Here is a 13,373-nt window from a genome sequence, read left to right as displayed (position 1 = left end):
CATGGTCAGAGACAAAAGGAAAAGCACATGACAAATAAAAGGGAATCTCCCCTTCCATTTTCTCTCCTTTCACTCTATTTTCTGACAAGACCAGAGTGGAGCTCCCCTTGAGTCACGTGCTTTCTGCACACCGCAGGTCAAATCCGGTATCTTGCATGGTGTGTTATAAAGCCTCTAAAACAAATCAGCACAGGTCCTTCTTTAGTCTCTCTCCAAGGGGGATTCCATGGTATTGTTATTGCTGGAAACCCCTCTTCACCTCTGTGAGGAGACAGAGCTACTTATAGGCAGGACGCAGCCTGAGTTTTAGTCATTTTAAGATCTGATAGTCTCGAACAAGGTGGGGAATCCTTGCATGTAGAAATTGCTCCTCTCTGCCTCACCATATCTTTATATAAGTGATGAGGGGTCCCGAAGTGGGGCAGGGGACTTACTTCCTTGACCTCGAAGTCCTAAGCATCCGGAGACCAACCTTTTGAGGATCACGCCTAACAGGCTCTGTCCACCATTCCTTATGCAGAAAGAAAGGAACACAGCGCCAGCATCCAGCCCCTCTCTCCTCTGTTGATCTGTGAGTTCTGTTCATCACTAAGAATGCCATTTGGGGATTTTCCTCTCTTGCTTTTATTACCTTAACACTAGACAAGTGAAGAAGAAGAAGAGTTAGAGGAGGAGGAGGAGGAGGACCCGGAAGAAGATAGGAAATCCACAAAAGAAGAAGAGAGTGAGGTGCCGAAGTCCCCGGAGCCACCACCCGTCCCCGTCCTGGCTCCCACGGAGGGGCCGCCCCTGCAGGCCCTGGGCCAGCCCTCAGGCTCCTTCATCTGTGAAATGCCCAACTGTGGGGCTGTAAGTGTGTCTGTGTCATCTGGGGATCTGGGACAAGCGAGAGCCATATAGCTGTGCCTGGCTTTAAGAGATGATGTATTTTCGAGAGTGCTCTTCCAACAGTCACAGTTTGGCAGAGGGTGCTCCATGTTACCATTGTTTTCTGCTTCATTTGGCCAACAGGTATTTACAGAGTGTGTGTTCTGTGTCTAGCACGATGCTGCGTGTTGGAGAACACAGAGAAGGCCCCCATGCCCAGGAGTGTGTGATTCCAAGCTCTGCAGTGAGCGTGGCCTCCAAAACATACATTCCACATTTCCTGGAGCCTCTGCATTCCCCTGGGCTGTGTGTCACACAAGCTTGTGCCCTGTCAGCATGCATTTAAATGTGCTAGGAGAGCCTGCTGACAAAGATCATCCTTTTATGACATAATTACTTGCCCTAACTCCTGCAATTTTACCTATTTAGAAGGTTTTGCATTTCACATTTCATAAAGTGTTACTAATCGAAATGTCACTAATTTAAAATTGAGAACACTGTTACAAAGATTTAACTAAAGTTTATCTTTGTACTCTATGGTGGAGAAAAAAAAGATTTACTAAAAGTAAATTAATCATATAAACAGGCTGAAAGGGAGTGTGTGTAAATACAGAGGCTACTACTTTTCAAGAATATTAGAAGCATAATTTAGCTAAAATAAAACAAGTTCACCATGTGGTCATTCTTAGCACTAAAGAAAGACCTTACGGTATCTGTGCTGGCCTTGTCTAAGGCTCCATGTGTATTTTAAAGGATATTTTTAAAGGTTATTTCTCAATCTCCCACTGGTCCGCCACTAGTCTGAATTGGTGAGCTTTTCCCAAATCAGGTTTCTTAAGGCCAGGCACACCTGTATAGGCAAGTTCTAGAGGGATTACCCCTCAAAATAATGTTGCCCCTTGCAGAGGAAGCCCATTTTCCTTAAGTCAGTGTGCTTGTCTTTGCTCATACATGATATAGGACAGTGCTGTTCTCCAGAGTGTACTGAATGCTGCTTACCTGTCACTTAGATGGAGAAAGCAACAGTCTTTAAAATATTTAGATCCTAAAGCAGAAATTCATTTGATTTGCATTTAAGAAAAAATGAAAATTAAAAAAAAAAAACAAAAAAGATACATACATTTTGCATTCACTTTGAAGAGAACAGAAGAGATTGCTGGCTTGTTTTCCATCTTTGATGTTTAATGACCTGGCCATTTTGTATAGAGTGTTCACTGCAGCATGATTGCGATAATGACTTTAAGTGATGGTATTTCTTGGTGAATTTGTTCAGAAATTAGATGCCTCCTCAAATCATAGCTCTATGTACAATAAGTTGTGTACCAAATGGAAGTTATCTTTTACTTTTTCCCATCAAATGCTCAGCAAGTTAGATATTTTTCTGTTCCAATTTTTCTGTACATAAGGGAAAAGATATTTTTTAATGACTTTTAAAAATCACAGTGGAGGCCGGGCGCGGTGGCTCACGCCTGTAATCCCAGCACTTTGGGAGGCCGAGGCGGGCGGATCACGAGGTCAGGAGATCGAGACCATCCTGGCTAACACGGTGAAACCCTGTCTCTACTATACTAAAAATACAAAACTTACCTGGGCGTGGTGGTGCGCGCCTGTAGTCCCAGCTACTCGGGAGGCTAAGGCAGGAGAATCGCTTAAACCCAGGAGGCAGAGGTTGCGGTGAACTGAGATCATGCCACTGCACTCCAGCCTGGTAACAGAGTGAGACTCCATCTGAAAAAAAAAAAAACAAGCAAACAAACAAACAAAAAAAAAACAGATCATAAACTTAATACAGCAACTACTACAGCTAGACAGCCCAGTAGGTACTCCCCTTAGCTGATGAGTTTAACAAGCTGGAAGCCAGGACTCATTGGATTCAGGGATATGGATTTACACCCCTTTATAGCGGTGGTTCTGAACTGGGGATGATTTATTCCCCAAGAACATTTGGCAGTGTCTGGAATTTGTCATAACTTTTATCATAAATGCGGAGGTGCTACTAGCATCTGGTAGGGCCAGAGATGCTGCTAAACATCCTATACAACGGAGCCCCCCACCCATCACAACAAAGAATTATCCAGCCCAAAATGATAGTAGTGCTGATGTTAAGAAACCCAGCTTTATGGCAGGATTTTAAAATTCTGCTAAGATCCTTCTTCTTTTTATCATCTGTATTAAAATTTGGGGGTCTTAAACATTGCTTCAACAATGGACTACTGATTAAGGCTATCTACAACATAGAATATGTCAGAAAACCTAATCACTGTCTTTCAAACTGGATTCCTTAGGGTGCTAGGGCTTCCTCGGGGTAGATAGAGCTGAGCAAACAGGCGCAATTCTGGGGCGCTGTCTCCATTCTAGCCAGAGCACCTCTGCTTTTAACTTGAGCCTGAGTTTTTTTAGTAAGACCTGATTTCCTAAAAAGGAAGGAGGGAGGGAAAGAGGAAGGAAGGAAGAAAAATGGGAGGGAAAGAAGGAGGTAGTTATCATCTTTAAAAAAGTTTGAGGCCAGGAGTGGTGGCTCACGCCTGTAATCCCAGCACTTTGGGAGGCCAAGGCGGGCAGATCACAAGGTCAGGAGATCGAGACCATCCTGGCTAACACGGTGAAACCCTGTCTCTACTAAAACTATAAAAAATTAGCCAGGCGTGGTGGCGGGCGCCTGTAGTCCCAGCTACTCGGGAGGCTGAGGCAGGAGAATGGTGTGAACCTGGGAGGCGGAGCTTGCAGTGAGCTGAGACCGCACCACCACACTCCAGCCTGGGTGACAGAGCGAGACTCTGTCTCAAAAAAAAAAAAAAAATTTGAAAGCTGGTCCAGCCCTCTCATTCTTCAGATGGAAAAAAATAAAGTATACAGAAGGGAAATGGCCCAACAGCTTTAGTTATAGTAGAGCTGGGTCCAAACCCCTGACGTCTTGACTTCTAGACAGTAGCTTTATTCTTTATCCTGTGCCATGTCGCTTCTTCTCTTCTGATTGTAGCAGTGATGAGGTTTTGATTGGCACAGGATCTGTGGTTGTGGTATTTGATCTTTACCTTTTGTAGCATATGCCCAAAGTTTGCTTATATAAAACCCTTGTGCCCTGTCATTAGACAGTTTCAAGTATTCCATGTTTACCACTGAGTAACTAATAACCCTAATTTCCTTTTCAGGACTGTAGATGTCATGTCACTCCCTTTCTTCCCCAGGTGTTCAGCTCCCGACAGGCACTGAATGGCCATGCCCGCATCCACGGGGGCACCAACCAGGTGACCAAGGCCCGAGGTGCCGTCCCCTCTGGGAAGCAGAAGCCTGGTGGCACCCAGAGTGGGTACTGTTCGGTGAAGAGCTCACCCTCTCACAGCACCACCAGCGGCGAGACAGACCCCACCACCATCTTCCCCTGCAAGGAGTGTGGCAAGTAGGTGCAGGGGACCGGGGACTGAATCTGAGTTCATGATGGGTAGTCGCTCTATGGGAGCTGGGCCAGGATGGCCTGAGGTTTCTTCAATCAGAAAAAAGAACTTAGACCTCAAAACTCTTCTTCGTGTCATCTTTGGGATGGGTATGTAGTCCTGTTGCAGACTCAGAATATGGCCATTCTGTTATCTTAGAGCCTTGTAAGGATGGATATCTTCAGAGAGTGAACCTGTAAGTTACAAAACTTCACTCTTTCCCAGGAATGGCAGGTGGGACTCTGGTTCCCACTCCTTCCCTTCACACCCAAGCTATGTTCACTAGCATTACTCTGTTTGGATCCCCGCTGAATGATTTGAGAATGGCTCTACAACACCTAATCAGGAACTCTCTGTAACACAGATGGCTCATACAGGGTAATCCTACCACCTTCGCTTACTTCTGTGACTAAGGCAGACATCACTAATCAATCACCACACTTTGCTATCACTTTAAGACAAAGCCTCAATTACTTTTTGTTGTCATGCTTCAAGCTGCACAACCAATTAATCAGAGTTGACACATGAAATAAAACCTATTTGTTATCCTCCCCTTTTAGGTATAATTTAAAAAACAACAACAGCTAAAGAAAAAAAGTAACATGAGATAGTAATTATAATAGCTAACATTTACTGAGCACTTACTTTGTAACATGCTTTATGTGTATGAGCTCACTTAATCCTTACATAGAAACTCCATGTGATACAGATACTGTTTTTTTATCTTTGTTTTACAAATAAGGGTTTAAAAATTAGGTAAAATGACTTGACCTAAGTCACAGTGCCAGTAAAGAGCAGAACTGAGATTTGAACCCAGTTTTGTCCGAATGCAGACCTGGGCTTCTGACCACTGCTCTTTCCTTTTGGTTTACTTTGTTTTTTGCTTTAGGTAGAAAATGCCATTGATGGTAAGATGGGTGATTCCCTCCCACAGCCTCCAGTAGAGAATTCCAGTGTACTTCTCAATGAGTCCACCTGACTGGAAGGGTACTACATTGTTATGAATTACATCCTTTAGGAGCCTTGCTGAGTTCCTCTTCCCATAATTCCTAGTGCCTCGAGCATGAAAAGGAGTATTACCTGGGAGAGATGCTGCCCAAGTGGTTTCTGAAACTCTACCACGAAAACATCCCTAGTTACATCAGCAAGGCTAGGTGGGACCTCTACTTATACATCTTCATAGAGTAGAGCAGGCAACTTAATAGTAACTGCTGTTTATCAGGTACTAACTATGTGCCTGGCACTGTTTTAAAGGATTCTTTACATGTTTTAGTCTGTTTTGTGTTGCTACAACAGAATATCACTGACTGGATAATTTATAAAGAAAATAAATTTATTTCTTATAGTTCTGGAGGCTGGGAAGTTCAAGGTCAAGGGGCCTGCATCTGGCAAGGGCCTTCTTGCTAAGTCATCCCATTGTGGAAGGGCAAAGAGAGGGGAGAGAGAGCAAGAGGTTGAACTTGCAGCCTCATACCCTATTATAATCGGCATGAATCCATTCATGAGGGTGAGGCCCTCGTCACTGAAACACCTCCCATTAGGCCACACCTTCCAACATGGCTGCATTAGGGATTCAGTTTTCAACATGTGCACATTCAACCCATAGCACATGTACTGATTAATCTTTAAAATAGCCCTATGAGGCAGGTACTTTTAGGAGCTTCTTTTTACAGGCAGAAACTGAGGCACAGAAAAGTGAAGCTCCTGTTGCAGTTCACAGCGAGCAGCCTAGTGGGGATTCACACCATGCAGGCTGGCCTGGCCTTGTGCTCCTGGCTCTATGCCATGCTGCATCTGATTAAGCCCAGCTTGATGGCACCCACCAAAGTGAACTGGAACTAGCAGATCACTTCCCCCCATGAAGCACAGGGATGGGAGAGGTGGGATTCGGTGTGGGTCTCCTCCACACCCTGCTGTCCTTCCAAGCTGGCCATGATGTCATTTTAACATCACCACCCACCACACACTGGTGCACCATGGAAGCAATGGGCCCCTGGATTGATCTTAAGGCTTTTTTAATTGAAATAATGATGGAACCACCCTCAGCTGACTCTCAGTGATCTCCTGCTTATTTGTCCTGGAGTGGCAGCATCAGGGATCAGGGTCTTGCCAGTTTTCCCCCAGAGGAGCCAGCACCTCCCACTCATTAGGCTCAAACAGGCTACAACGCTACATTCCACCAGGTGGAGACAGAGGATGATTTAACTTAAAAAAATCAGTATTTCATGTTTCCCGGCCATGCCTCAGTGGCATCTATTAAATGTTTTTTTTTGGAGTCTTACGTTGCTTGGAAACTTTTTCTACCAGAAATCCAGTTATGATTTCATGGAAATTACAAATGGTTTCTGTGGCTTTTCCTAACTCAAAATAACATTAGGCAAATGTTCACAAAATACCTCTTAGAGGTGCTGAAATTATGTTTGTTACATTTAACCATTTTCAGTGTGTCCAAGCAGAATTGTGATTTATCAGCCCTGTTGGACTCAGGCCTTAGAAACCAGGTGTTTTGTGTGTGTGTTTTTGTTTTGTTTTGTTTTTTCCTTCATGAGCTCAGGAGTAACTAAAGAGTATTATGCCACCCCCTGTCCATAAACAGTCTCACACCTGGGCACACTTCTTCTGAAAAAGGTCCAGATAATTAATATTTGAGGTTTTGTGGGCCGTTTACTATCTTTATCATAACTGCTCAGCTGTGCCATTGCAGCACAGAAACGGCCATCAACATTGCATAAACAGACATGGCTATCTGCCAATAAAACTTTATTCCCAAAAACAGTCAGGATTTGGCCCACTGACCAGTTTGCAGACCTCTCATCTAAAGAATTAACCCCAGCAATATATCATTTTATCCCCGGGTTTCTCAACCTCAGCACTGTTGGCATTTCAAGTCTGCCAATTCCTTGCTTGGCGAAGAGGGAGTGTCCTCTGTGTTGTAGGATGTGTAGCCATTATGATAATATCATGGCCACAAAGCAGGGGCCTTAAGTGAAAGGGAGTAGTAGATGTAGCTCAGAAGTCAAGTACAATAAAGACAGGGGCCACTGAATTTGGCCACACAGAGTTACCAGTGACCTCGAGAAGAGCAATTGGGTTGACAGGGAGAGGACAACAGTCCACTTTGAGAGGAAGAAGGAGAGAAAAAAGAGATCCACCAAGTGCATGTGGGCAGATCCTTCAAGAATTTTGACTGTGGGTTGGGCGCAGTGGTTCACACGTGTAATCACAACACTTTGGGAGGCCAAGGTGGGAGGATCACTTGAGGCTAGGAGTTCGAGGCCAGCATGGGCAACATAGCAAGACTCCATCTCTACAAAATATTTAAAAATTAGCCAGGCATGGTGGTATGTGCCTGTAGTCCTAGCTAATCGAGAGGCTCAGGTGGGAGGATCACTTGAGCCCAGGAGTTCAAGGTTATGGTGAGCTGTGATCACACCACTGCACTCCGGCCTGGGCAATAGAGAGACACCCTGTCTCTATTTAAAAAAAAAAAACAAAACAAAAAAAAACCCAACAACTTTCAACTGTGGAGGAACAGGGACAGAGGCCAGAGGCAGATGGTGGGTTGTTTCATGATGGGGACCATCAGGGCTTGTTAGCATGATGTAGAAGATTCTCCAGTGGAGAGGGCATGGTCAGTGATAAGGAGAAGGGGGAGGCTGAAAGAGGAGAAAGAGCCTGTGCTCCAGGCTCCAGGTAGACAGGAAGCCTTTGAGAATTCCTCCTCCATTGTCACAGGAAGGAAGCCTGAGGCACAGTAGGTGTGTTCTGTCCCCATCCCCTTCCTTGTAATGCTTGGAGAGGAAGGAAGAGAGGTGACAGGTCACAGGGGAAGGAGGTCCTAGAAGCCGAGCAGCCAGGGACTTTGTCAGACCACACACCCCCATTCCCCGTAGGACACCTGGATTTCCAAGAACTCAGATCTCCTTCTAAATTCTACACACCTCTCTTTCTTTATTTTTAGAGTCTTCTTCAAGATCAAAAGCCGAAATGCACACATGAAAACTCACAGGCAGCAGGAGGAACAGCAGAGGCAAAAGGCTCAGAAGGCGGCTTTTGCAGCTGAGATGGCAGCCACGATTGAGAGGACTACGGGGCCCGTGGGGGCGCCGGGGCTGCTGCCCCTGGACCAGCTGAGTCTGATCAAACCCATCAAGGACGTGGACATCCTCGACGACGACGTCGTCCAGCAGTTGGGAGGTGTCATGGAAGAGGCTGAAGTCGTGGACACCGATCTTCTCTTGGATGATCAAGATTCAGTCTTGCTTCAGGGTGACGCAGAACTATAAAGCCCTGTGTGTCACTTAGAGACAGTGAAGACCCACGGCCTCCATCTTCATTAATCAGGAAATCTGGACTGCCTGCTTGTTTTGTAACCCTTTTAAACTACCTGTTTTAAAAGTGGTCATTTTATTCAGGTTTAGAAAAAAAAATCCCATTTCTTTTCCTTTTATTTAAAAAAATTTGTTTTTGTGGGGGGTTGGGGGAATAAATAATTGGCACAACTATCTTTAAGAGGTGTTTCATCTGGGCTACCTTCTCATGAAATCATTCCCAGTAGGGACTGAAGCTGACCTTCATGTTCCATTGCATTCAGATGTCAACCATCCCGGTTGCCTTTTATCCCAAAGCTTGTTGTGAGTGTGTGTGTGTGAGAGGCAGGCGACCCTCTTAGTACTGGGGTCTTGGGGCCAACTTTTCCCATCAAGCGTTACTTTGATTCTGTTCTGACCTCATTCCATAGTTTGCAGTGAGCATGGCATCTTTGCCTGGAGATACTATGCTAGGGGCAGCTTTCCAGGGGCAAAGCAAGCCCTCGTGTTACACGGCTCTCCTCCAGCTCACACGACATGTGAGGAGATGACCAAATGTGAAAACAGGTTTCCCCTGTGTTGCCCGTCATCCTTTGGCCCGTTCACAGGAATGGAGTACTGTATAATTTTAGGCTTTCATTCCCAGCAGTGTTTACTGAGGACCTGGTTTTCTAGAACAGGTGTGTCCTGTCCTCTTCCATGTTCCCTGGGGGCTGGTCAGCTCCAAGTTGTGGGTGGCAGAGCTGTGTTTCAGCATGAACTGACTAGAGACCCATCTGGAGGCAAATATTAAGTTGCCAGGACTGCTTTCACTTCAGGGTGATTGAAGGACACATACTGAAGTACGTAGAATGCCAGAAAGTGTTCTATTGCCCAAAAAACAAATCAGAAAAGCCTATTCTTTTTTGCAACACTGTTAATGATTAGTGGAGTTCTGAAATTACTTTGTGCCACTTGGAAGTACTGTGAAACCACATTCACTGGGATTTTGCTGTAATTCACATCCGCTGGACTGAAGTTTACCTTGATGTTAGCTCTAAGAAATAGTTTTCTAACACATACGATAGCAAATACAAGACAAATAGCATTGAAGGCCAACAAAAATGGCTTCAGATACACCTTAGCTATAATGTTTGCATTCAAACAATGAATGTATTCATCACAAGTCACTTACCAAAGCACTTCTAGACTTCTCCAACCTCCATGACTTTGCTCTGCTTCCTCCTGTCCCTGTCAGCAGGGTTGCTGTTTGTACTTGAAGGTAATAAACCTGTAATCCTTCAAAAATGCCATTTAGCCCCAGGCTTCTGAGCTGAGTCAGACTGACCCATCCCACCGTTAGGGCAAAAGTCAGGCTGGGACACAGCACCAGTACAGAGAGGATCCTGCTTCATGCAACTCCCCTTTTGGAGTTAATGCAGCGTGATTTCCTGGGCCGGTGTTTTCAGGCATCGCCCACCCCAGGTATGCTGGTTCCCAGCTCCACGTAGGTGTGCCTATCACGCTGGGCCACTTTGCTGACAACATTCATAGCTTGACATGAGAGAGAATATCAGCAGAAGCATGAGAGTAGGACCTGATGTCTTTGACTCTGCAAAAGCATTTAGCACACACTCATGGGGGGGAACCGGCTGTGAGCCACAGCAGCTCCACACAGGCAGTGGTCTCTGAACTTCAGGAAAGCCATGGACAGAAGAAAAAATAAAATTCTTTTCCGTCATTCTATTTTCAAAGAGGTCTTGGCGTTTTCCTACATCTTTTGTTTAGAGGGGGAAAAAAAGGTTTCATTTGCTGCCATTTCAGAAAGGTTATGCTATCCTGTTTTATCCAAGCAGTTGTGAGTCAGGAACTGCCTGGGCAGTGTGCATCAACTTTGTGGCCGAAGCATTACAGCTGTCATATCCTTGGCTGATCGTCTCTCCCAGGGACTACTGCCCTCCACTTAGTGTCTGAGGGTAAGCCTAGAAGGGTGCTGCTATTTGGTCTATGGAAGCTTGTCTATCAAAGGAGCAAACATCCAGAAAAGTGTTTATAAAGCAAATGTATTGCCTCTGTTTAGAGATTTGCCCAGCTGTTCCAGTTTTAAACGTTAAAAAATAAACTCAGTTGCCATGGCAAAAATAGAATGCACAGCTTACTTATAATTTTCCATGCAGTATAGCATAAGGATTTTTGACTTGAAACAACCAAAGAACTCCTCCTTAACGAGACAGTTCAAATTCCTGAATTAGTATTTCTTGACTATCAACTTAAAGAATGGACTTCCTAGTACAATGTTGCACTTATTTTTTTTTCTGAAATAATTCTGCCTGCATGTATGTGTTGTGTTTTAGCTCCTCCCCTTACCTCACCCCAAAGATCTTTTCTTCCTAATGGTTAATGTCTCAACTCGGTTACTGTTTATTGTCAGATGGTTTTTCATTAGTGAATTTAGACCTCTTTGAGAAAGCTTGTATATAAAAAGTTAACAGATATATTTTATGGAAAAACCCATCTTATTTTCAAATATATTTAACTGCTGTTATATTTTATTAGAGGAAGGTTGTAAATATTTTCTAGGAGTTCTATTGTAAAGAAAAGTATTTTTGAAAAAAATTAATGTAATAAAAAGGAAAACATTTTTAAATAGTGGTTGTGATTGCTTCCTGTTCTGGCTTCGTTATGTTCTATTCTCAGCAGATGAATTGCATGCCTTCCATATCAGGATGTAATTTATTCAGGTTTGCACTATTATAAGTTGACATCATAATATCTAGTGTGCTTAACTGTATTTTCCCGGAATGCAAGTCCCTTGGTCCATATTAAAGCACTATGTATAGCATATTCATAATTTTTCTTTTGTAACGTGTGTATTTTTAATAAGGATTTTATGTAACATTTTGGCAACAAGAGGACCGTATTTTCTAGTGAATTTTATAATAACATTTTGCTAAAAATGTTTCTTCCTAGGTCAGTTTTTGTTAAGGTGAACCAAAAGTCTTATTTTACCAGGGGTTTAAAAAAAGTTTGAAGCTTGAAAGCAAAGTTATATTTAAACATCATATGTAACAAATAAATAAAGATGTTTTATAGACTTGTCCTAAAAAGGTGCATTCCTTAAAAAAAAAAAAAAAGAAAAAAAAGAAGGAAACTGGGGCATTCTAGGTTGTTTCCCCTCCAAGTGATAAGCTTTTTTTTTTTCTTAATTATCACAATGCTTCTTCAAAAAGGGAACCAGGGAAATTTTATTTAACACATTCTAATCATTAGCCTCTCAGAAAGTTATTACAGTTCCTATAGATGGGCATTCATCAAATGGAGATGTAACCAAATAGACACTGTCATATTTATTTGTGAAAACCTGATTCAATATTGCATCAGCTGCTCTGAAAATAAAATATTAATCTTTTGCGTTTCGTTTGGCTTAAATATTTCTTCTTTCTAGCCATTGCTATGACTTCTCAATGCTGGATAAATGCTAGTTTACCTGTTAATTGGTTTCTGTAGACAACAAGTTTAAGTCTGCTGATCAAATTTAATGATCATTATTAAAGTGTCCCCCGACTCCGAAGACCAGGACATACATTTCTGCTATTCAAGCAGTGGATGAACCACTTGGGTTTGTAAACCTTATGACTCAAACTGTGTCATAAACTCAAACTGAGTCATAAACCTTATGACTCAAACTGTGATTCAAGGGAGCACACTGTGACATACAGGTGTCTTACACTAAATCCTCCACAAAGTCTTAAGTCCACCCCGATTTATTTGCATTTTAAATCTGAATTTCCAAATTTGAGTAAGTTTACTTTTTTTTTTGACAGTCTTGCTTTGTTCCCCAGCCTGGAGTGCAGTGGCACGATCTTGGCTCACTGAAGCCTCCACTCCTGGGTTCAAGCAATTCTCACGGGTCAGCTCCTCTAAGTCCACCCCGATTTATTTGCATTTTAAACCTGCATTTTCAAATTTGAGTAAGTATGTTTACTTTTTTTTTTTTTTGAGACAGCCTTGCTTTGTTCCCCAGCCTGGAGTGCAGTGGCACGATCTCAGCTCACTGAAGCCTCCACTCCTGGGTTCAAGCAATTCTCACGGGTCAGCCTCCCAAGTAGCTGGGACTATACAGGTCATGCACCACCACGCCTGGCTAATTTTTGTATTTTATTAGAGGCGAGGTTTCGCCATGTTAGCCAGGCTGGTCTCGAACCCCTGGCCTCAAGAGGTCCGTCTGAGGCCCGCCTCGGCCTCCCACAGTGCTGGGATTACAGGTGTGAGCCACTGCACCTGGCTGTATGTTTACTTTTTTTTTTTTTTTTGAGACAGAGTCTCCCTCTGTCACCCAGGCTGGAGTGCAGTGGTGTGATCTCAGCTCACTGCAAGCTCTGCCTCCCGGGTTGATGCCATTCTCCTGCCTCAGCCTCCCGAGTAGCTGGGACTACAGGTGCCTGCCACCACACCCCGGCTAATTTTTTGTATTTTTAGTAGAGACGGGATTTCACCTTGTTAGCCAGGATGGTCTCGATCTCCTGACCTCATGATCCACCCGCCTCGGCCTCCCGAAGTGCTGGGATTACAGGCGTGATGTATGTTTACTTTTCATGGTCAACAGAAAACTACAGAAGAACTTTCAAATTCTGGATTTCATACAGAAGTTTACAGAATTTTACAAAAATAAATTTGCTTTAAGTGGGGAATGCCTATTCAAGACCTTGATCTAGATTCTTTTGGAGGGTGGCGGGGGAAGGGGGGTTGTTGTTTTTAAACTAATAGAGACAGGGTCTCACTA

The 13,373-nt window shown here is 43.7% G+C and overlaps 1 protein-coding gene across 16 annotated transcripts in view; it reads left to right on the top strand.

The window, feature by feature from the left end:
* The window catches only part of TRERF1 (transcriptional regulating factor 1), a 227,430-nt gene extending 215,424 nt beyond the window's left edge, over positions 1 to 12,006 (top strand). For 8 of the 16 annotated variants that reach the window (XM_063813036.1, XM_063813035.1, XM_063813039.1 and 5 more), the window contains 3 exons: positions 643 to 849; positions 4,056 to 4,267; positions 8,263 to 12,006. In XM_063813036.1, coding sequence (XP_063669106.1) covers positions 643 to 849; positions 4,056 to 4,267; positions 8,263 to 8,587 — 744 coding nt within the window. In that variant the 3' untranslated portion in view covers positions 8,588 to 12,006. The other 8 variants (XM_063813034.1, XM_016955497.4, XM_016955489.4 and 5 more) reach the window with 3 other exon arrangements.
* Positions 12,007 to 13,373: the final 1,367 nt, after the last annotated feature.

The sequence above is a fragment of the Pan troglodytes genome, chromosome 5, assembly GCF_028858775.2.
Source record: "Pan troglodytes isolate AG18354 chromosome 5, NHGRI_mPanTro3-v2.0_pri, whole genome shotgun sequence".
In the NCBI taxonomy this organism is placed as follows: domain Eukaryota; kingdom Metazoa; phylum Chordata; class Mammalia; order Primates; family Hominidae; genus Pan; species Pan troglodytes.
The sequence above is the reverse complement of the archived record's forward strand: the minus strand, read 5'-3'. Positions and strand labels throughout refer to the sequence as shown.